The sequence below is a fragment of the Leopardus geoffroyi genome, chromosome E1, assembly GCF_018350155.1.
Source record: "Leopardus geoffroyi isolate Oge1 chromosome E1, O.geoffroyi_Oge1_pat1.0, whole genome shotgun sequence".
NCBI lineage: Eukaryota > Metazoa > Chordata > Mammalia > Carnivora > Felidae > Leopardus > Leopardus geoffroyi.
The window spans coordinates 18,256,386-18,280,042 of NC_059330.1; the positions used below are offsets into that span (position 1 = coordinate 18,256,386).

Consider the following 23,657-nt stretch of genomic DNA (forward strand, 5'->3'; position numbering starts at 1 on the left):
CTCCTCGCGGGCCTCTGTTTCCCAGCAGGCTCTGCGGGCTGGGCGGGGTAAGTGCTTCCGCAGTCAGGTACTGACGTTGTGGGTAAACAGGTCCTGTATCCGTGGCAGCGGCTGAGTCCGGCGGGCGAGGCACCGGCTGCCGCTAACCGGGGAGAGAAGCTGCCTGTCGGAATCAGCCCGGGCCGCAGCGCGCCGCCGGTACGGGGTTGGCAGGTAGGCAGTGGCTGCGGGCCGGGGGACGCCGGCGGACCCGGGGCGAGTGAATCTGACAGGCCGAAAGAAACGTGGGGATTCCGCGCGGTTCTTTGCGAGCGGTGTTACACCCAGCTTGGGCCTGGAACTTAACGCGCTGATGCTCGCAACGGTCTTGTGAGGAAACTGCGGCTCAGATAAGTTCAAGGCGCTTGCGTAGTGTGGACAGCCAGCTCCACCACCCGGGTCTTCCTAACTGTGTATGTATGTCCCGTGCCCCTTCCTTCCCCCCACCCCACCGACGGCGCCTGCAGTGCGGGGAGTGGAACTGGGGCGGAGAGTGTCGCCGCTGTCATCTTCTGGGAGCTCCATGCGGCTCTTGTGCCCGGTGTTCCTCAGATGCTCAGACACGCACGTGTGGTGGGAGTTGGAAAAGAATCTGATAGTTGGCTGGGAACCCTCACCCTACCCTCCTTCTCCGGTCCTATCCATCTCATTCAACTCTGCCCTCCAAACATCCAGTTGGCGCTCAAGCCAGATACATGGCAATCTGGCCTCTTTCCTTCCCTCATCCCCAAACTCCTACGTTCATCCAGTCCTTTACTAAATGCTATCAACTCGGCTTACATAACGTCGCAAATTGGAACACTTTGCTTCAGCTCCAAGCCTTCGTTACTGTAAGAGCCTTCTCTATTTCCGCATTCATTCCACAAACATTTGCTGAGTGCAAGCACTCGGTATGTGCAGGCACCGTGCTAGATGCTAGGGTTACAGTGATGAACCAAGGTAGGCGTAGCCTCCCTCTTCTGTTTCCTCCAATTCATTCTCCATCCTGGGTCTCAGTGATCATTCCAAAAGGCAGATAGGACCACTCTGCTGAGAATCTGCTGGCTGCCCGCTACCCTTATGATAAAATCCGGGCTCCTGACTGCGGCTTTCAGAGCCCTCCATGAACCAGCGCTGGCCTCCCCATCTAGACTTACCCTGTTCCACACTCCCCCTGTTCACTGGGTTTTAACCACACTAGGCTTTGGGTTCTTGGAAGGCATTACATTTCTTTTAGCTTCAGGATCTTCACCCAGTGCTTTTCCTCATACTGTTGTCACAATTTGTGGTTATCTGTTTACTCTCTGTCCAGAGGTCAGGAACTGAAGCATCTTCTTGACTACTCTGGCTCCAGAGCAGGGACTCAGAAGGTGTCTCTGAATAAATGCCTCCTCTCAGGGACGGGAGTGGCGGTCGAAGCAGATTATTTGCTCCCTCGGGTTCCTGGAAGCTTTCTAGAGCAGTTGGTCTGATTAATCACCTGGTAGGTGTTCAGTGCTCAGCCTGTATGTGTAAATGTCACAGAAAAAGCAGGAAGACAGACCTTTTAAAAAGCTTGATTAAAATTGAACAATAAAAAAAGAAGTACTTCGAGAGGCAACTATATTAAAAACAATAAAAAGCTTGATTAAAAAGGGGCGCCTGGGTGGCTCAGTCGGTTAAGCGTCCGACTTCAGCTCAGGTCACGATCTCGCGGTCTGTGAGTTCGAGCCCCGCGTCGGGCTCTGGGCTGATGGCTCAGAGCCTGGAGCCTGTTTCCGATTCTGTGTCTCCCTCTCTCTGCCCCTCCCCCGTACATGCTCTGTCTCTCTCTGTCTCAAAAATAAATAAACGTTAAAAAAAAATTTTTTTTTAAAGCTTGATTAAAAGGAAGCTTGGGATGATTAAAATGTTTCAAAAGGAAGATGCTAGCCTATTTCCTTCCAGTAGGCGAAAGGCTCTGGGCCACAGTCAGACAGTCTGTAGACACGCATTTGTTGGCCCACAGTGTTGGATGTGGTATTGCCTTTAAATTTTTGAATTCAGCGCTTTCCTTTAAAAGTCAGATTTCATGTATAAATCTGGATTTTTGGCTGTCTTGAAAATCAGTTCTGGTAACCGGGGGACTGAATTCTTTTTTTAACCATCGCTCCTCCTATGGTATACCTGCTCTGGAAAGTTACTCCCACAGTCACCCCATGTGGAAGAGAACTTTTCTAAGGAAGCCAGAAGGGAGACAGCTGGGGGAGGTGGGGGCAGAGGAAAGGGCTGGCACAGCACCAGGTGGTGGTAGCCTTTGGAAGACCCGGGGTCTTGGAATTGGTATAGGGGCCAATGGCTAGCCCTAAGTAGCATTGCCTCCCTTTGTAGACAGGGCGTGTCCTTTTGTTTATTTTATTTTATTTTTTAATGTTCATTTTTTCGTTTTTTTTAGGGTTTTTAAAAAATGTTTATTACTTAGTTTTTTGAGAGAGCAGGGGAGAGAGTGTGCGTGAGTGGAGGAGGGGCAGAGAGAGAGGGAGAGAGAGAATCTCAGGCAGGCTCTGCACCTGCTCGGGGCTCGATCCCACCAACTGTGAGATCATGACCGGAGTCGGATGCTTAACCGACTGAGCCACCCAGGCGCCCGTTTTGTTTTGTTTTGTTTTGAGCCAGAATGAGGGTGCGTTTTCAGTTTCCCGGAATTGAGGCATCCTTTGGACCCAGGAGTTCAAGGTGGCCTGGGAGAGGAAAAGATATCCCTGCTGGTTCTCCTGCCCACAGAAAGAAACCCAAATGCCTTAGCTTGGCGCACATGGTCTTCCTGATCTGGCGCCAGCCGACCTCTTCAGCTACATCCTCGGTCCTTCCATATTCTAGACCGCTCAGTGACTTCAGGCTCGTGTCTGTGCTATTTTCCCTGATTGGAATGCCTTTCCCCAGCCTCCTTACTTGGTATGTGCTTGCTGACACGCCATTCCTTTTTGTGTTTTCTGCTGGAAAGAGACTGAACCAACTCTAGTCCTTGAGTTCAGGCAAGCATACAGTAGCCGGTGGCGTACATTGTGGGTAAGGTTCTTCCTCCCGGCTTCTTTTTTAACTCTGATCTTTAATTCACGCAGATTTCCTCGTTTGCTTTTGGTGTTATTCCAGTACTGTGTTTGAAAAGCTTTTTCATGTCCTTTTGGGCACCTAATTGGGGATAAATATGCCATGGCTTCTCACGCTTAGTTCAAATGTGACTCCTCCGCCCCAAGCTGACCGCTGTGTTCTCCAGCGCTTGCGCGATATTTCTGTAAACGCACTTAACACAGTGTACTTTTCAGTTTACGTGTCTGTCTTCCTCCAGCTAAACTATGCGCTCCTCCCGGGCGGGCACCATGCTCCACTCATCTTTGTACCCCCAGCATCTAGCAGTGTTGGCCTGTAGAAGGCACTCAAGAAATGTGTGTTGAATGAACGGTGCCTGTGACAAGCAGCTGGACTTTATTCTTTCCTGACCCTTGCTCCTATGACACACCTCCTCCCGGCTGCCACTCTCAGCCCTTCAGAGCAGAACTTCTCTCCTCTAGGGAAGCTGGAAGGGAAACAGGTGAGGCTCAGAGAGGTGGAGGCAGAGGGAAGGGGGGAGCCTTTGGAGGAAGAGCATCTGGGTTTTTGGCGTTGGTGTCTGGGGGCGGGAGCGGGGCTGGCCTGGGAGGAGGCATTTCCTTGGGTGGCTGGGAAGCGATTGGGGATTCAGCCTGGTTTCTTCACAGCTATGGCCAAGGACATCCTGGGTGAAGCGGGGCTGCACTTTGATGAGCTGAACAAGCTGCGGGTATTGGACCCTGAGGTTACCCAGCAGACCACAGAGCTCAAGGAGGAGTGCAAGGACTTTGTGGACAGTGAGTGTCATTTGGGGAGACGTGGTGCCACTCAGCTTTGAGCTTCCAACTGTGTCCCGCCCCTGCCCAGCCCCCAGCTCTTGTCCCTGCCAGAGTGGAGCCCGGCCTTTATCGATTCCCATGTACTAACCACCTCGTCTGCCCGCCCTGTGATGCGCCCATGTGGCCCCACACAGAGCACCAAACGAAACAAATGGTGAGATGTGGAGGATGTCCCATCATTGCTTTTCTTCCCTCTCAGAAACCTTGAACCTCACGGAAGCAGAACTGTGGCTTGGGGGTGGGAGTAGTTAGGTACTCCCGATTCTTGGAAGAAATAGTTCTCTCAGTTGCGGGATTACCATCACTTGGAGTGAAAATTGATTAACTGGAGTCTCTAGAAGTAGCTCAACAGACTCAACAAAGTCCTATTTTAGCTGGATACCCAGGACACCTCCTGTCCCAGGAGGCAAGCACCCGAGAGCAGCGGATACAGAGCACGTGTGGTTAAAGCAGGGATTTCTGAGCCTTCTGGGCACTCCATAGTCTGCAGAGAGCTTGGCTGGTGAAAGGTAGCTTGGGCTCCCTTGCCAGTCTTCTGACTGCATGCCGTCCCTCCTCCCTGGGTCCTAGTTCACTCCTCAGTAGGATGAGGTCCCCCCACACCCAAGGACGTTGAAAAAAGCGAATGGGAGATTAGCACCTGAATGCTTTGAGCTCTTTATTAGCTCTGCCCTCCGTGGGCAAACCCCTGCCCCCACCACCACCATTCACTGAAACCTAGGGCCATATCTGTGGCCAGTCAGGAGACTGTGTTCACGTCCTGAGTCCGTCCTTCTGGGGACATGCCCCTTGTGCTTCCTGTCACTCCTGGGGAGGGCAGGATGGAGTCTGTGTGGAGGATGGGCCACCGGGAGCCTCACAGACAGAGGTCAACAGTCACCGGCTGGCTCAAGGTCCAAGTGTGCCCTGCTCCAGCTCTGAGCGCCTGGCCACCCTCCTCTGGGTTTAGACCAAGGGTGGAAGACCCTAGGCCCGTGCGCCAGACCGCTCGGACACACATTAGCCCTGCTCTCGCCACAAGGGAACACGAAGGGAGTGACGATGCAGAGAAAATAAAACATTTTGTTTTCTGTTCTTCCCCTAAAAGAAATTGGCCAGTTTCAGAAAATAGTTGGTGGTTTAATTGAGCTTGTTGACCAACTGGCAAAAGAAGCAGAAAACGAGAAGATGAAGGTAAGATGAGCGTGCCTTCTCCATCTTGGCCTGGGACACGGTTCACCAGCCTCTCCTCCTGCCCGCTGGACTTTTTCTTGCTGGGGAAGGGGGGGGGGGCGGGGAATGGGATTATTTTCTTTAAGTAAAACGGGATTCTAAGTAACAATTCCCAGTCAACTCTTTCCGCTAGTCGAACTCTTTTATGCTAGTACACCTTGTCATCATTTCATGTTCACATCGCTGAGATGGGTGGTCTTATGCTTTTGTAAGTGAAGAAGGCATACGGGGTGTCAGTGACCCGGCAAAGGACACAGGGCTCCATGGTGCACCAGAGGGGCCACTGGCACCCGTGTGCCAGACTCCGGGGGCGGGGGGACTCGCGGATCTGCCCCTGAGCTGCGATGCAGGTCTCATCAGGTTATCCCAGAAGCTCTGGGGCTCGACGGTCTGTCCCCGGCTGGGCACTGAGACCACCCCCGAGTGGCCCTCCCTTGGCTGAGGACTCAGCTGAAGACGGTTTTAACGAAGCCACGACCTTCTTTCTAGGCCATTGGTGCTCGGAACTTGCTCAAATCTATAGCAAAGCAGAGGGAGGCCCAACAGCAGCAACTCCGAGCCCTAATAGCAGAAAAGAAAATGCAGCTTGAAAGGTAAGAGGCGAGGGTGCAAAGAAAGTTCTTTGCTCGACTGCAGTTCTATTCTTCCTTCTTGAGTGGCCACCTCTTGTCCTTATTCTTCACCATTGTCCTCTCGGGAACAGGGTCCCACTTGCCATCTGACTTGAAGACTTAAAAAAATAAAGTCAAGTCCTGTTTAATGAGAAGGAAAAAGGACACTTGTTAATACAAAACCACCTCTAGTGGTCTGGGAGCTAGAAGGCTCCGGTAGCGAGTCCGTGAAGCTGGCTAGTTCTCCTAGAGGAAAAGACCTGGAGACTTCTCACGGGTGGCCCTGGGTTGGGCTTCGCCTCGCTCTTTCTTTCTTACCCTAACTTCGTCATTATGAACTCACACCATTTCTTGGGATCGTTTAAATCGCTTACGTTCTTCTCTAGAAGAATTAAGTCCACGGTTTATTTCATCCATTTTTAGGGCTTCTAACAATTTTGTTTTTCAGGTATCGGGTTGAATATGAAGCTCTGTGTAAAGTAGAAGCAGAACAAAATGAATTTATTGACCAATTTATTTTTCAGAAATGAACTGGAAATTTCATTTTATAGCAGGCCGGGCAAAAAACAAAACCCAAAAAACCTCTGTACCAATCCAGTGACTTGACCAATGATCCAAGTATGTCCCGAGAGATGGTGTGGAAAAAACGCAGCATCTCTGAAGGCAGTAAGCAAGTCCGGGGGCTTGTTTCCAAATGTCAGCGAACATCTGCTGGGCAGTTACCCCGTGGCCACAGTGGTCCAGGCTCTCACCTCTTGGCACTCTTAGCCTGAACTGAGCAGTCTGTAAATTTTGACCCTTTTTTTTTTTTTTTTGTAAAGTCACAAAGCTTTCAAAGGAAGAGCAATAAATTATTGTTTTCAAATGGCTTGATCTGCCTCTTTTCCTGTTGCCCTTGAAGTGTACACGGAACACCTTGTAAGGGAACCCCGGACGCTCTAGCCCCCAGGCCACGAAACGAAGCAGACAGTTGTCGGCAGCTACCTTTATTGGGACCGGACACAGGTGTCAGATGGTACCCCATCAATCAGACCATTATGACTTGTGAGCAAAACAGATAAAAAGAGGAAGGACCAGTTACCATTTTCCATGCATTCACTGAGTTTTTGGTTTTGAGTTGGCCTTGAGTACGTATTTAGAGAAAACTAAGGAACACCAACGAAGAGCTCCTGTATTTACACAACGGACACGTCAGGCCCAGCTGCCCCTCTACTTAGAGAACAAGCCAGGAATGATGACAAAAGTATCAGGGAGGTGACGTTATCCCCCCGGAAGCACACTTCCAGAACAGGTTTGAGACACCAGACCCCAGAGCGGGGCTTATGTCAGGTGGTCTGTAAAAACAGAAGACTAAGGTCTTTAAGGAGACTTAAAATCTTTTCTGGGATGACCTGTTTAAGACAGAAAGAAAACACCTTCCAGCGGAACCCATTTCTGAAAGTCAGGCCAGGGCTAACCGTTGAGCAAAACCCAAGTCTAAACCTCTTACAGGACCTTTCCCCCCACCAGAGGGGAAGGCAAAAAAACCAGGATATCGTTTTTAATGAATATTAAAGTCACAGTTTTAAACTTAAAAATGGCCTGAAACATCCCACTCTTCATTTTGCTGATTAATGACACGCTGTAGAGAATCATGAATCGAGGGTTTAGTCACCTGTATGTTGTGGGTCAAGCGACTCGTGAACATGCCAAGCAGGCCACGTGTCTTAGAAGTTTATCCGGTTTCTGGTCTGGTCCTGCTCCCGGCGGAACTTGGGCACACAGTGAGGTGTTTGGCTCCGCCTCCCTATAACCCAGCCCACACCCCCCTGTCCGTCCTCAGGTGATTGGTCCGTTGGTGCCAGTGTTCTCAGAAGGGGAGGGTCTGATGGGGCTCCTGCCAGTGTCTTGCTCTTGTGTGTTGCTGGTGTGGTTCGAACGCTACCGAAAAACATGGGTTCTGAGCAGTTTTCTGCATACCGGGTCCAACAGGAAACTGCCCTGTGGGCATCTCCCGCCGGGCCAGTGGTCATTTCTCTCATTTCTTCTTTCTTTTCTCCTCATACTTGTAGTAGGGGCTCCGCAACATGAAAAGCAGAAGCATAAGAGGGATGAGAAAGTAGGGGGCGTAGACCGATACGAGGGTTAGTCGTTCGTGGAAAGTCTTAGGTCCTTGTCCTTTGAAACCGCTGGCTTTGGAGAAATCCTCAAATAGCAATGTGGAGAGAATTGGAATTAAAGTTGTCATGGTGTGAACGGAGTAGATGATTGCAGGGGTGCGGATCCACCGGCAGCCTCCTGAAGTTGGGGGAAGGGAAAGAGGTAAGCGTTAGGTATGTCCACGACTCCAGGGGCGCCCACGCCAGTCTCCACGCTTGCTCCCTTTCCACTGAATCTACCTCCTTTCCAAGTACAAACAAATGGAAAACCCGATGTGTTCTAGTATCTCCTAATGCACAAAGCTGGGGCTCTAGCCCACCGGCTGCTAAAGCGCCAAGGGTGGGGGATGGAATTTAATTCAGAAAAACTCTAGTGGGGTGCCTGGGTGGCTCAGTCGGTTAAGTGTCTGACTTCAGCTCAGGTCATGATCTCGGGGTTCACGAGTCTGAGCCCTCTCTGCTGTCAACATGGAGCCCACTGTGGATGCTCTATCCCACTCTCTCTCTCTGCCCCACCCCCACTTATGCGCGCACGCGCGCTCTCTCTCTCTCTCTCAAAAACAAAAAATTAAAAAAAAAAAGCAAGAAAAAGAAACTCTAGGGCAGTAAAACGGCCATTACGATCTATGCCAGTCTGGCCTAAAAGGCAGGGCGAAGGGCCTGCCCACAGCATCTGTTAAATAAGTATATATACAGGTGAGAAGATCAACAGATTCTGCTGAGATGGATTTGGGAGCTCCAGTGGGAAACTGGTTGTATGAGCTTAGTTATCATGTACATTAGTAAGGCCCCCGTCTTTCTAAAAGCGTTAAGTCACACGGGAACACTGTAAGAATAAATGAGAAGTTAAGCCCTTCAGGGATTAGCCTGATGCTACCGCTGAAAAGCCAGTATGGTGCTCCCCAAATCAGAAAAATAAAAGCTAATGATAAATTCTGCAGGGGTAAAAAAAAAAAAAGACGATAAATAGGAACAAGTTCGATCTTGAAGCAGCCTCAGGTGTAGGAGAGATCTCCAGGTGACAGTCCTTCGGCTCAGCTACCCACACAGGCATCCACCTGAGCCACGCTGATGTCCCTTTACAAGATCTGGCCATTACCACCCCACCCTAGGTGACCCTCAAACTAAGGGATCACTCTCCTCTGAGATACTTCCCCAAAAGATTTCTGGGACTGGGTATCAGGGCACAAATGGGATTTTCCAGTTACCAACCTTTGAAGAAGGCATAGGCTGCTATGGGGAAGAAAGGCAGCTGCAACACGAGCTCGCAAAACAGGAAGGACTTAAACCACGCTGGGGGTTCCTGTAGCAGAGGGTCTCTGAACTCCTTGGTATACCACTTCAGCAGGTTTCTCAACTGAGGAGAGAGAACGAGCACATTGAACACAGGCACCTGGCAGGACAGGCTGGCCGCTCCAACCCCCGAAGAGTCCCTCACTGCCCAGCCCCGAGGCAGCCTAGATGGCCCCTTCCTAAAGACTCCCTAGCTCTGACTCGAATGTTCCCTCCTCCAAGCCTTCCTCAGCTCTTCCAGCCCCTCTGCTACCCGTTCGTGACTCCGGGTAACACTAGCCCTGTATGTCAGCCAACGGCTGTGAAAACCATCCTAACATTTGTCCTTTAACAGCAGCTGCACACCAAGCTCCGAGGGCCAGACTGCCTCAAATACAGAAATGAATTGAGTTTCTTTGTCTTTTTCGGGGGGGGGGGGGGGGGGAGGGGGCGTGGAACGGAAGGGAAAGAAGTTTAACCTCTTTAAGATGCACTTTCAGGGGCGCCTGGGTGGCGCAGTCGGTTGAGTGTCCGACTTCAGCCAGGTCACGATCTCGCGGTCCGTGGGTTCGAGCCCCGCGTCAGGCTCTGGGCTGATGGCTCAGAGCCTGGAGCCTGTTTCCGGTTCTGGTCTCCCTCCCTCTCTGCCCCTCCCCCGTTCATGCTCTGTCTCTCTCTGTCCCAAGAATAAAAATAAACGTTGAAAAAAATAAAAAAATTAAAAAAAAAAAAAAAAAAGATGCACTTTCAGACAACTGAATCCCTAAATCTCAAGTTCCTCATCATTCTTAACTACTGTAGTTCTGAAGAGTTCTCTTTTAGGAGACCCACAGGACATCTGGAGAACAAACTGCCCAAACCACAAACTGTAGAGCTTCTAGGCTGTCAAGGCTTGAGGGTTAGCAGTCCTGGTTCTAGCTTGGGGCCCACCCTCCTGATTACATTGTTAAATCAAAAGATGCAGATCCAGGGGCGCCTGGGTGGCTCAGTCGGTTGAGTGACCACCTCTTGATTTTTCACTCAGGTCATGATCCCAGAGTTGTAGGACTGAGTCCCACGCCAGCTCCCGGCTGAGCATGGAGCCTGCTTAAGATTCTCTCTCTCCCTCTGCCCCTCTCCCCGACTCATGTGCTCGCGTGTGCTTCCTCTCTCTAAAAAAAAAAAAAAAAAAGAAAAAAAAAAAGATGCAGACCCATGGCTACCAGCAGAGGAAGGAAGCAGAAAGGTTGGAGGTTGCCCATTCTGTGCCTTTAAGAGCCCAAAGCGTAGGGCTCCCCCGCATCACATGGGACTACAAAAGGTCTGTCACAGTTTACATCCTGGAGATGGCGCTGTCCTGCCACACCTGTCTCCAAAGCTAAAAATATATATATAATATCAAGTTACAGCAAATAAAGGGAACTTCCAATGTAAGGATTTAGCTTGCAGTGGAAAAGCCATTTTTTTCCATTGCAGTATTTTTCCTGTTAATTTTTAGTCAAAAGATAAAGGCTCACCATTGTGAAACCAAGGCCTCACCGCTGAAGCTGAGCTTTAAGCAAATATCCAGAAACAAACATTCTGTTAGCATGATATTAATTTCAGAAAGGCTCTGGCTAGATTACCAGCTTATCGACCGGGTGATGTCTAATTTGTACTTGATCTGAAGTTGAAACTCACAGCAATACCCTTATCTTCCTTCTAGGCACTCTTCAGGACGGTGAGGTGGCAGAAAAAAATTCATAAAGGTTAAGTCACTGCACCTCTCCTGGGCTCTATTTCCTTGTCTGTGGAACAAGCAACTTGAGCCAAATGTTTTTGGAGATCCTTTTTTTGCTCTCCAGATATTCTTTAAAAAATATTGGGGGGGGGGGCGCCTGGGTGGCTCAGTCGGTTGGGCGGCCGACTTCAGCTCACGTCATGATCTCGTGGTCCGTGAGTTCGAGCCCCGCATCGGGCTCTGTGCTGACAGCTCGGAGCCTGGAGCCTGTTTCCAATTCTGTGTCTCCCTCTCTCTCTGCCCCTCCCCCGTTCATGCTCTGTCTCTCTCTGTCTCAAAAATAAATAAACGTTAAAAAAAATTAAAAAAAAAAAAATATCGGAGGGAATGACCTGCTGTCAAGATTTACCATAGAGGGGCGCCTGGGTGGCGCAGTCGGTTAAGCGTCCGACTTCAGCCAGGTCACGATCTCGCGGTCCGTGAGTCCGAGCCCCGCGTCGGGCTCTGGGCTGATGGCTCAGAGCCTGGAGCCTGTTTCCGATTCTGTGTCTCCCTCTCTCTCTGCCCCTCCCCCGTTCATGCTCTGTCTCTCTCTGTCCCAAAAATAAATAAACGTTGAAAAAAAAAATTTTTTTAAAAAGATTTACCGTAGAAATTTAAAAGGCATCCTGGTTTGATTTCATTTTCTGTTCCATTTGTATAGAGTCTATTTCATAAATCCAGGATGAGATCAGCAAAACTCAGCCAGCTCTTGTAGGTCATCAATTAGGATCCTAGCGCCCGCCCACAGTCGCCTGAGAGCCGCATGCTGCCGGAAAGGACCTGGACTAAGGGCTGAGGGAAAGCAAACTGCAGGCCCCTGGTAGAGTGAAGGGCTCCGGGTGCGGGCTTTGGGCAAAGCACTTAAATCTCACTGAACTTGCTTCCCAATTATAGCACTTCCTTCACTAATGGGAAGATTAAATGAGTTAATGTACACGGTCTTTAGAACAATGGCAAGCACAGAGTAAATCTTACAATTACTTAGTTGAACTTAACACGTATGTGGAGGAATTCAAGTTTAATCCTATTAAGAGCGCAGCATGCAACTGGTCCTTAAGAACTACTCTTATTAGGTAAGTCCCCCAAAATGGTTTATTACCTGACTCACATTTTTTGTTTTTAATTTTTATTTATTTCTGAGAGAGACAGAGTGTGAGCAGGGGAGGGGCAGAGAGAGAGGGAGACAGAATCCAAAGCAGACTCCAGGCTCCAAGCTGTCAGCACAGAGCCCGACGCGGGGCTTGAACTCAGGAACCGCGAGATCATGACCTGAGCCGAAGTCGGACACTTAACTGACTGAGCCACCCAGGCGCCCCTATACCTGACACATTGGACTCCACTTACCATTGGTATCCATTAAACTACTGACCTGGCCTATAAACAGGGATTTTTTAAAATAGATTATTTTACATTTTTAAGGCCACAATCCATTTTTTTAAGTTTATTTCTTTGATAAAGTTTATTTATTTGAGAGAGAGAGCGCGCATGTGCGGGCTCGTGAGTGGGAAGGCGGGGAGGGGGAGAGATAGAGAATCAGAGTATCCCTGCTTGGGATTGAAGGGCTTGAACTCACGAACCGTGAGATCATGACCTGAGCCGAAACCAAGAGCCGGTTGCTTAACTGACTGAGCCGCCCAGGCACCCCTGGCACCAGAATTTCTAAACCAGGAATTGCCACTGAACAATCCCGCACTTTTCTACCTTAGGATGAGCACAGGTCGATTTCACACCTAGACGCTCACCTTAAACAGAACCAATGCTACCAGCTGCAAACGATACTGCACAATGCCTTCCCCATCCTCTCCATGTTCCAATCCAAACTAAATTCTTTTTGTTTCAGAGTAAGAGTTTTTCCAAGTATTGACCGGTTCAAACCAAGGAAGATCAGCCCCAACCATTATGGGATCGCCACAAGCATTTTAGTTCTAGGAAAAAAATTCCTTCTATTTGTGGAAGAAAAACACAACAGATGTGAAGATTGGGCATTTTTTCAAAGAGAATCTGAGAATCCCTCAAGGCTTTTATTATTATTTTCCCCATAACCAAGCAACAAAACCATCAATCTCAACTCCAAAGCAACAAGAGTGAAGAGAGACAACAGCCCTTCCAAAATAGGATCCCCCCCGTGTCGCCGGCACCTTCAGACAGCATCAGATAGAAAGACACAGACATACACAATTTCTGGCCAGGTCCCACTTGCAATGGCCCTTGACCTTTTACAGTAAGTCATCATTAAAACCGAGAAAACTTTACCAAATCAAAGAGATAAGCTGAAATGGGGTCTGTATGATGCTGGACACATTTGAACTGTATTTGGGGGTGGTAAGCAAGAACCTGTGGGAACGGCATATTCAGAAGAGATCAAGAAAGCACCAGCTGTTAAGTCCGGAGTAACCTGGAGTAAATAACATAAGTGCCCAGTATTAAAGGGACTCATCACGCCAAAGACTAAACAGGCAGCCTGCCCGAGTTTTGTTGGCCACACAGACTCTGAAAACCACAGAGAAGGCTCCTTTCTTCAAGGCAACTAATGGCTGGTGCAGAGCGGTGGCCACCTGCTGAGAAAGCGGGTGCTACCTGGGTCTGTGTGGCAGGCCGAGTAACAGTCCCCAAAGTTCCCAATCTCTGGAAGCTCTGAACGTAACCTTATAGGGCCAAAGAGACTTTGCAGATGTGATTAAGGTAAGGGTTTTGAGTCTTGAGACGGGAGGTTATGCTGACTACCTGGTCGGCTCTAAACGTAACCACAAGTGTTTGCATAAAAGTGGGGCAGAGGGAGACTGGATTACAGAAGAGAAGGCGGCCAAATGATGACAGAAGCAGAGACTGAAGTGATAGGGCCACAAGCCAAGGAACACTGGCAGCCACCAGACTGGAGGAGGCAAGGAACAGATTCCCCCCTAGGACCTTCAAAGATTCCCCTAGGCCTGCGAGATTCATTTTCATCTTCTGACCTCCAAAACTGTAAGAGAACAAATGTTTAAAGCCATCATGTTTCTGGTCATTTGTTACAGCAGCAACGGGAAACTAATATACCCTGTATGTGTGAGCTTGTGACTCTCCTCCCAGAAACCACAAGGCCCACACAGTTTTAAAATACCCCATGGTGTACCCCAGGGGTTCAGGGACCTCAGGTGAAGCACCTCCCCCCCCACCCCCGCTCTGCAGAGAAAAAGCACCTAAAGGGAAACAGGTAGACAAGTCAGTCTTGCCCACAGTTCTGCACACAATGTGGAGAAGCACAGAACTGAGGACAGGAGCTCCACGGGAGAAGGTTACAGGGTCCAGAGGTGAAAGGACCAGGTAAAAAAAAAACGGTGGCTCTGAAGAAACGAAAAGCATTAAAGCAAACTTTGGGGTAAGGAATACTCATTAACAACGAGGAAATGGGGCTTCTCGCCTCTATTTCTAGTCAGGTGATCATTCTTACTCGAACCTAATCAAAAGGGCTGATTTGAAAAGGTGTCGTTAATTTACTTACGAGCTTTCCAAGTCGCTGGATCCTAAGACCGAAGCAATGACGATCCGTGAATGCCCTGTGTTATGGGTCTAATGCTACTTGCACTACTGCTTTGGGATTAGACGTTATTTTAAAGCTCTTTCAAAGCACACACAAATCCAACACGTGATTGAGACACTGGTTCATCCAGGCTACTTCCCTCAAATACAAGTGACCAGAGGTGGGGTGTTGAGAGCCTTACGCATACCCAGGGAAGAACTGTCTTTAAAAGGACCAAAGTGTCTGCCCCAAGCAGCTTGGGATAACGGTCCGGACCATCGAAAACCCCAAGCAAGACATCGAGATGAAGGGTGAGGAGAGGCTGGGGCACGGGCAGGACCTAAGAAGGGAGGGAGGGAAAAGGGGGCAGAACCCTGGCTGGGCGGCGAGCCGGGGAGGGGAGGTCTTGGGGACGCCGGGGAACGATCGCAATGCGCGGAGGGGCCCCAAATTCAGCGACCGGCCGTCTGGACCGACCGTCGCCCTCACCTCGACGGGGTAGAGTTCGCGCGGCAACACCACCTGCAGGTCCAAGAGCAGAGTGATGGGGACATGGGAGAGGAAGTAGAGGCCCAGTAGCCACTCCAGACCGCGCCGGACGCCCAGAGCCCCCATTATCGGTTGGTTGCGCCAGTGAGGGGCGGATGCCGCACTAGCCCGGAAAGCCGACGTGGGAAGTGGGCCCGACCCGCGCCGCGTCCCAGGACTCCGCGCCCTGACCACCCGCCCCGCCCCCGGGAGGGCTACGTCGGCCACTCCCATTGGCTGGCTGCAAAGCCGCGGCGGGAGCGGCCCTCGCCGCAGGGCACGCCCATTGGCTCGTACAAGTATAGCGTGTAGAGGCGGTGCCACCCCAGACCATTTCCACTGGCTGTTGCGGGCGCCGCGTGGAATGGGGCGGGGTTCCTCGCTCGCCGCGTCTGGCTTGCGGCGTGCAGACTGAACTGGGAGCGCTGGGGCTGACGCCCGCCGGGCCTGGCTGCAGACTGCGTGGCGCGCTGTGGTCCCTTTCACCCAGTACTCCATTCATTCAGTGCAAAGGAGTAACGCTTACTGAGCGGCTCCTGTGTGATGGCCCACGGGCGCTGGTGGAAGTGGAGCCCCTAATGCAGCCCAGCTGCCGCAGACCAGGGCCGGCCCCATAGCGCGTTGTGATCCGCGCGGTGGTGCGACGTTCACGGGCCGTGGGAACACCCGCAAGGTCCCAGCCCCGCCGAACCTGAGGGGCCTGGAAGCCTTCCGAAGGCTGCCTAGGGGAGAGCCAGCTTCAATTAAGGAGCACAGGGATATAGCAAGAGGTTGGGCGGGTCTTGGCTGGGGCAGGGATTGGCTGTGATGAATGAGGGAGGATTTATTCATTCTGCAAATATATATATTTTTAATTCACTTATTTCTTTGGAGAGAAAGAGAGAGCGCGCGCGCGCGATCATCAGTGGGACAGAGAGAATTCAAAGCAGGCTCCACACTGTCAAGGCAGAGCCGGATGCGGGGCTCGCACTCCCCGAGCTCACCAACAGCGAGATCGTGACCTGAGCCAAAGTCCGCCATTAACTGCCTAAGCCACCCAGGCGCCCCTGGTTCTGTAAATATTGATCTTTAACTGCCCGCTGGGCCCAGCCATTCACTGAATGTCCCACCGACTGGGACACAGAAGTGAGCTGAAGAGAAGGTAATCGGGTTCTGGCTGCGTTGACACTGAGCAGTCTCCACAGCGTCTGAGTGGAGGAGTCTCGGGGGCAGTTGGATGAACCTGTCTGGATACGTAGATAGTGGGGCATCCGCGTTTGATGGCGGTCGGTGTTGAGAGCAAAGGGCCTGTCTTAAGGGTGCTCCATCCTGGGAGGGGGTGGGGGTGGGTGAGGAGGGGGCTGAGATACAGGTGCACAACAGGAGAGTGATGTCCCAAACATGGTGGGGAGGAGGGTCAGCTGGGTCAGAGCAACACTGAATGGCCCCTGCGGTGGCCCTGTAAGAGAGCACAGGTGTGGTGGAGGCAGGGGGCACATGACAGCAGGACAGGGAGTAAGGAGGTGGGGAAGGGAGGCAGGGAGTGTAGACCTCCGGTTAGGAAGGAGAGGAGAGAGAGGGGGCAGTGGCTGGAGGGAGATGAGCTCCAGAGATGGCCTACGTATTTCTCAGATTGACTAGAACGCTTTTCACTTACTTAGATGCTGTTTGAGGTTTCTGGGTGAGGGAGGAAGGCTGTCCTTGCAGGAGGGAAGAGAGCAGGAAATGTGGCTCAAGGCCCCTGAGGAGCTGGAGAGAATGGAAGGGTTAGGGTTAAGTCAGAGGAGCTCTGTGCTCCCCAGGACGGGCCCCTTGGCACTAGAACAGAGAGATTGGTGGCAGTGTAGAGGGCCCAGCTGAGGTGGGTGGCCAACGATCTGGAGGCCCAATCTCCGAGGCTGTGTGCTTTTCTCCAGGGTGGGGTCTCCTCAGCAAAAAGGCTGTTGAGGGTGCCTGGGTGGTTCAGGCTGTTGAGCGTCTGACTCTTGATTTCTGCTCAGGTCCTGATCCCAGAGTCATGGGATTGAGCCCTGTGTCAGGCTCTGTGCTGATCGTGGAGCCTGCTTGAGATTTTCTCTGTTTCTCAAAAAAAAAAAAAAAAAATTGTTTTTTCCTCTACTTTTGCCCCTCTCCCCTGCTTATGAGCATTCTCTCTCTCTCTCTCTCTCTCTCTCTCTCTCTCTCTCATAAAAAAAGAAAAAAGGCTGTTGACTCCTCTAGGGCCGAGGTTCGGAAAGACATCGGTGAGGAGTGGCTCAGTCGGTGAAGCGACTGACTCTTTTTTTTTTTTTTTTAATTTTTTTTTTCAACATTTATTTATTTTTGGGACAGAGAGAGACAGAGCATGAACGGGGGAAGGGCAGAGAGAGAGGGAGACACAGAATCGGAAACAGGCTCCAGGCTATCAGCCCAGAGCCTGACGCGGGGCTCGAACTCACGGACCGCGAGATCGTGACCTGGCTGAAGTCGGACGCTTAACCGACTGCGCCACCCAGGCGCCCCGAAGCGACTGACTCTTGATCTCGGCTCAGGTCACGATCTCATGGCTTGTGACATCGAGCCCCGCATTGGGGGCTGTGTGCTGAGAGCGCACAGAGCCCCGTTGGGTTGGGATTCTCTCTCTCCTCTGTCTCTCTCCCCCTCCCCCACCAAATAAACTTTAAAAAAAAGTTAAAAGAAACACACTGGTGATTTTGAGACGTTGGGTGAGAAGGGTGGATTCAAGAGGCGGAACATGCGTTTCAAGCTGGATGGGGAGGAAGCCCCGTGGGCCAGAGGGGCTGGCAGCCTGGGAGAAGGCGGAGAAGGGAATGAACGTGAGGCCGAGGAGGCAGTGCTGGCAGGGTGGGAGTCACCGGATGAAGAGGCCAGAAGGTTGGGAAATTATGACGGGGGGCACGATGTCCGAATTCCTGGTGTTGGGATGAGGTTCTGTGCAGGGGGAGGTGTGGGCCGAAATGGAGAGGAGGGGAAGGTGTTTGGAGATGGAGTCAAGGGACAGAGAGCCCAAGGTGCTGGATGGATGGACGGTGAAGACCACCTGGGATGGGGGTGAGAAGGCTGGGGAGACTGTTGCCAAGGTAGAGTCAGGAGAGCACCCAGGAGGAGGTGGGCATGGGCCAAGGCATGGCTCAAACCTCAGAGAGCGGGGAGGTTGTGGCCTTGGGGAGCAGGGAGGCTGGTGTGTGAAAAAAAATGAATGGCCAACATGGGGGAGGGCTGTGGGGAAGCCAAGACCTTGGAGAGCAGGGAGTCAGGTGTCAGTTTCGGCAGGCGGTGAAGGCTGAGGGGTCTGGGAGGAGGGGTCTGGGCTCCGGACAGGAGGGGGTGTTTACTATGGAGGACAGTCAAGAGCCGGCTGGAAGGGGAGCACAGCAGGGGAGGGAGGTGAAGGTTCCTTGTGGGGTGGCTTGAAGGCTGCCAGAACACAAAGTCCTGGCACCCCAGGGCCTGTTGCGCAGGTGGAGCACTCCGGAGGGGCCTGGCAAGGTGTGCTCTGCCCGGCCCCCAAAGGTGGCTTCCAGGACAAGGCGGCCCCACTTAGGCTGTACTCCCCGCCGATTAGAACTGCTTGCTGGGGGGGCAGGGGAGAGTGTGTGGGCGCCACCCCCCTCCCCTCCCCCCCCCCCCCGCTGGGATTTCCCCGGGAACGTGGTAAGCGTACAGCTGCTCCTGTGAGTGTTTCTCAGAAAACCTCTCGCCCAGCCAAGTTTGTTATCTGTAGATAAAGACTTTCAAGGCCAAGCACTTTCCCCGCAGGGCTCTTCGGTCCAAAAAAAAAAAAAAAAAATCTCCGTGCAGCTGCTGTCTTCTGTTTGAAATTCCTTCAGTGGGGGGCACTGCCGCTCTAAACGGGAGGTCAGAGAAGTGGTAGGAGGCAGATTGGTCTGGGGAGGAGGGAGGACACGGCCGTCGATCAGCGGATTCCCTCACCCAAAGCAAAGAGTAAGTCAAAGAGTGGCTTAAGAAAAAAGAAAAAAAAAAAAAAAAAAGAGGGGGGGTGGGTCTTGAGCTGTCACCCTGTCTTTCTGAGTGAGCAGTGGCAGTGGTCGTCAGCACCTTCTGAAAATCATTCGTATTGTGATGAGACAAACACCGTTAGCCCAGCAGCGCCCCCGTGGTGGTGGGAGTGGAATTCTAGCGGGAGAGGCGCTCCGAGGAAGGGACCCCGCTGCTTTCCTTCCGGCGGCAACTGTAGAGTTCTCCGCTCTCGGTTCACTTTCCCATCTACTTAACATGCACCCACACTTCTCCCAGCCCGGCATATTTGAAGGGCCAAAGGCCTTCTCCCCTGCTGGCCTCTATTTGGTGTCACCGCTGCCGGCTCTGAGCCTGCCTGTACCACTCTCGGTGACACGTTTGTTCCTTTCGCACCAGTGTTGATCTGAGCGCATGTCTCCGCGCACCTTTGCTGCTAGGCTGTGGGTTCCATATCTTCATTTTACTGACGCAGAGCTGGAGTCCTTGTTGAGGGGACGAGATATGAAAGCTTCCTGCCGCATGGAGATTGTCACCTGCTAACGGAAAATGATGAGACCTGGAAAGCTATTGTGGCCGTAGAGTCAGCTGATGGCTTCACGCCTCGAAACCAAAACGTCCCTTAACAGAAGATTCTGGGGCGCCTGGGTGGCTCAGTTGGTTAAGCAGCCGATTCTGGTTTCGCCTCAGGTGATGAGCTCAGTTTTGTGAGTTCGAGCCCCGCGTTGGGCGGAGCCTGCTTTGGATTCTGTGTCTTTCCCTCTCTTTCCCTGCCCCTCCCCTGCTCACGTGCTGTCTCTGTCTCTCTCAAAATAAATAAACTTAAAAAAAAAAAACAAATCAACTAAGATTCTACTGGTGCCAGAGGTGTAGCAAGGAGGCTGCGGAGGGGGGGGGGGGAGGGGGGAGGGGGGGGAGAGATTCAGAGTGATCTCTTGAGATCTGTAGGTTTCCCTGAGGCAGAAGGCATCTGGCCAGCTGTTTTGAGTGATTACCTCCTTTTCAGGTCCAAGAACCTGTGAACTTGGGAGGAGGGGCAGAGCAGGTGGAGGCCAATTCACAAAGGCTTGGTTTAAAATTTGGCTATTTTGTTGTTCATAGATCTTTTTCCACTGATTTTGATTTATTTAATTTTTTTAATGTTTATTTTTGAGAGAGAGAGAGAGAGGCTCAGAGGAGAGCACAAGCGGGGGCGGGGCAGAGAGGGAGGGAGACACAGAATCCAAAGGAGGCTCCGGGCTCTGAGCTGTCAGCACAGAGCCCGAACTCATGAACCGTGAGATCATGACCTGCGCCAAAGTTGGACGCTTCTCCGACCGAGCCACCCAGGCTCCCTGTGATTTTGATTTTTTCAAAAAGATACTGCATTAAGGTATTATCTATCCCGATGGCTGAGTTCTTAGTACCCAGCAAACACTTTCTTTTTGCACCTTGGGGAGTGTCTCACTCACCTCACCCTAGTCCCAGCTCTGGCTGTCAGGTAGGAGTGGAGCTAAGTTTGATTTGGGGAGGAAGGGTCAGGTTACTGAGTCTAGAAAGCTAAAAGCCCAGTAGGTTTGATGTCAGGGCCATAGAGAGAGACAGTGGGAGATCTTGAACAAGGCAGATAGGGATGATGTTTTAGGAAGATTCATCTGTTCCCAAATGCGCAAGGTAGACCGATGTGCGGGGAGGGCTGGAAGCAAGACCTGGAGTTTGTGTAACTAGATCATGTGTTTCCAGAAGTGTAACAGTTAAAAAAGGAAAGAGCTGGACATATTAGGGTCAGGCTGTTTTTTTTTGTTTGTTTTTTTTTTAATTTTTTTTTTCAACGTTTATTTACTTTTGGGACAGAGAGAGACAGAGCATGAACGGGGGAGGGGCAGAGAGAGAGGGAGACACAGAATCTGAAACAGGCTCCAGGCTCTGAGCCATCAGCCCAGAGCCCAACACGGGGCTCGAACTCACGGACCGCGAGATCGTGACCTGGCTGAAGTCGGACGCTTAACCGACTGCGCCACCCAGGCGCCCCGGGTCAGGCTGTTTTCAAGATGTGTTTCAAATACATTTGATTGTGGAAGTAAAGGGCCCATGTAACGACAGAGCTAACATTTCTCACTTGTCGAGTGCCTACTGATCCTAGAGCAGGGGTTGGCGAACTTGTGTAAGTGGCCAGACAATACATATTTTAGGCTTTGTAGGCCATGCCACTTGTTATGTGAAAGCAACTACAGACAATACGTACATGAGGAAATGTGGCCATGTGCCAATAAAACCTTATTTACAAAAATAGGCATTGGGGGGAAAAAAAAGCAGGAATTGGGCCTCGATTTGACCTGTGGTGGTTGTAGCTTACTGAATTCCTACTCTCGGCCATTGGCAGCTTCATGGTCAAAGCCAGGTGGCCATGGGTTCTAGTTAGTAAGTAGAAAGAAGGCATGGAGGGAGTACCTCCATCGCCCCAAGGCCTCGGCCTGGGAGTGGCACACATCTCTGGAGAAAATTTTGACATAGGCCCTCATTACCACCCAGGGCCTGGGAACGTAGTCTGGTCTTGCGCCGAGGAAGGAGAGATTTCAGCGGTCCACGAACAGTGTTTGCCACAGGTTCCTTTAGGGGCAGTTTCAGAACCTTCATGGAAGGTATGTTCATGTACTCAGAGAAATTTTGATGAGTCCTTCACTACACGGCAGGACCTACTTGGGGTCTGAAAGAAAAAGTCAAGTGTAAAAGGAATGAGAACATTAGGAATGCGGTACTTCCTGAATACTAACAGAGTAAACAATGGGGGCAAAGGTCATCGGTAGATGGCACTGGCTGAGTTTGTTGAGGAATCAGATGTGGCCTCTCCAAGCACCTTTCCATAGGTTGCTTCTTTTTTTTTTTAATTTTTTTTTTCAACGTTTATTTATTTTTGGGACAGAGAGAGACAGAGCATGAACGGGGGAGGGGCAGAGAGAGAGGGAGACACAGAATCGGAAACAGGCTCCAGGCTCTGAGCCATCAGCCCAGAGCCCGACGCGGGGCTCGAACTCGCGGACCGCGAGATCGTGACCTGGCTGAAGTCGGACGCTTAACCGACTGCGCCACCCAGGCGCCCCCATAGGTTGCTTCTTAATTACAAAGGGAAAGGGCACTTTTACCACGGAGAGACCTGGCAGCGACAACCTTGATCAAACGATCAAACTTAGCATCACCCAAAATGGGACAAATGGTTACGCCTCCTGATTTGATGGAACGGGAAGTACACATCACCTCTGTAATAAGTCTTTCCAAAATTGCTTAAGCTGAATCTGATCATGAGGAAACCCATCCTGCAAAATCCAGATCTTTCTGGGACATTCTACGTGACAGTTGGCTTTGCACCTTCATACGTGCCAAATGCCATGAAAGAGAAAAGCAGAAGGTCTTTCCTATTAGAGGAAACTAAAAAGACCTGATGACCAAATGCAACACGTGATCCTGGGCTAGATCCTCAATGGGGGGGGGGGGGAGGGGAAACCAGCTATAAATAAAATTTTGAGGAGAATTAGAGAAATTGAACATGTCCCGGATATTAGGTAGAACGCCAATTGTTAAATTTCTTAGGTATGACAGAATTGTAGTTATTTGGGATAATGGCCTTGTTTTCTGAGATACATTAGGAGTGAAGTTTCATGGCATTTCAGCAAAACTTAAAAAAAATTTTTTTTTACTGTTTGTTTTTGAGAGAGAGAGAGAGCTAGAGAGCGAGAGCGAGTGAGCACAAGCAGGGGAGGGGCAGAGAGAAGAGGGAGACACAGAATCCGAAGCCGGCTCCAGGCTCTGAGCTGTCAGGACAGAGCCCGATGTGGGGCTCAAACTCACAAACTGTGAGATCATGACCTGAGCCAAAGTCAGATGTTTAACTGAGCCACCCAGGTGCCCCTCAGCAAAAAACTTTAAAAAGTACATATATTTGTATACATAAATATACATGTGTGTGTGTGTATATATATATATATATATATATATATACACACACACACACACACATATTTGTGTATAGATTAATAAATGTGAATCTATACAAAGAGTATTTGAGTTTTCTTTCTTTCTTCTTTTTTTTTTTTTTTAACATTTATTTACTTATTTTGAGAGAAAGAGAAAGTGTGAGTGGGGTGGGAGGGTGCAGAGAGAGGGAGAGAGAGAATCCCAAGCAGGCTCCACACTGTCAGTGCAGAACCCGATGTGGGGCTTGAGTCCATAAACCATGAGATCATGACCTGAGCTGAAATCAAGAGTCAGAAGCTTAACCGACTGAGCCACCTAGGCACCCTTATTTGGGTTTTCATCATTCAGTTGATCCCTGAACAATGAGGGGTTAGGGGTGCTGACACCGCCCCCCCCAGGCAGTTAAAAATCTGTATAACTTATACTCCCCCACCAAATTAATAGGCTGCTGTTTGACTGAAAGCCTTACCTATAACATAGTCGATTAACATGTATTTTATATGTTCTATGTATCATATATACTGTATTCTTATAGAACACCTAGAGAAAAGAAAATGTTAAGAAAAATCATAAGAGAAAATACATTAATAATATTGTTTTGTAATAAATCCACGATAAGTGGACCTACACAGCTCAAACCTATATTGTTCAACAGTCAACTGGGGCGCCTGGGTGGCGCAGTCGGTTAAGCGTCTGACTTCAGCCAGGTCACGATCTCGCGGTCCGTGAGTTCGAGCCCCACGTCGGGCTCTGGGCTGATGGCTCAGAGCCTGGAGCCTGTTTCCGATTCTGTGTCTCCCTCTCTCTCTGCCCCTCCCCCGTTCATGCTCTGTCTCTCTCTGT

At 50.7% G+C, this 23,657-nt stretch overlaps 2 protein-coding genes across 5 annotated transcripts; one reads left to right on the forward strand and one right to left on the reverse strand.

The window, feature by feature from the left end:
* Positions 1-57: 57 nt before the first annotated feature.
* IFT20 (intraflagellar transport 20) lies at positions 58-6,597 on the forward strand. 4 transcript variants are annotated; one of them, XM_045487966.1, is made up of 6 exons: positions 59-213; positions 3,326-3,568; positions 3,735-3,863; positions 4,993-5,078; positions 5,607-5,710; positions 6,177-6,597. In XM_045487966.1, the coding sequence occupies exons 3-6, from the start codon at positions 3,737-3,739 to the stop codon at positions 6,256-6,258; spliced, it is 399 nt and encodes a 132-aa protein (XP_045343922.1). In that variant the 5' UTR covers positions 59-213; positions 3,326-3,568; positions 3,735-3,736; the 3' UTR covers positions 6,259-6,597. The 4 variants fall into 4 exon arrangements, with proteins under 4 accessions (XP_045343926.1, XP_045343922.1, XP_045343924.1 ...); XM_045487970.1 differs by lacking the exon at positions 6,177-6,597 and having other exon boundaries at positions 58-213; positions 5,607-5,714; XM_045487968.1 differs by lacking the exon at positions 3,326-3,568.
* Positions 6,598-6,700: 103 nt separating this feature from the next.
* TMEM97 (transmembrane protein 97) lies at positions 6,701-15,117 on the reverse strand. Its single transcript, XM_045487965.1, has 3 exons — positions 14,868-15,117; positions 9,079-9,223; positions 6,701-8,005 (listed from the first exon to the last, which is right to left on the reverse strand). The coding sequence occupies exons 1-3, from the start codon at positions 14,991-14,993 to the stop codon at positions 7,746-7,748; spliced, it is 531 nt and encodes a 176-aa protein (XP_045343921.1). The 5' UTR covers positions 14,994-15,117; the 3' UTR covers positions 6,701-7,745.
* Between the last annotated feature and the right edge of the window lie 8,540 nt (positions 15,118-23,657).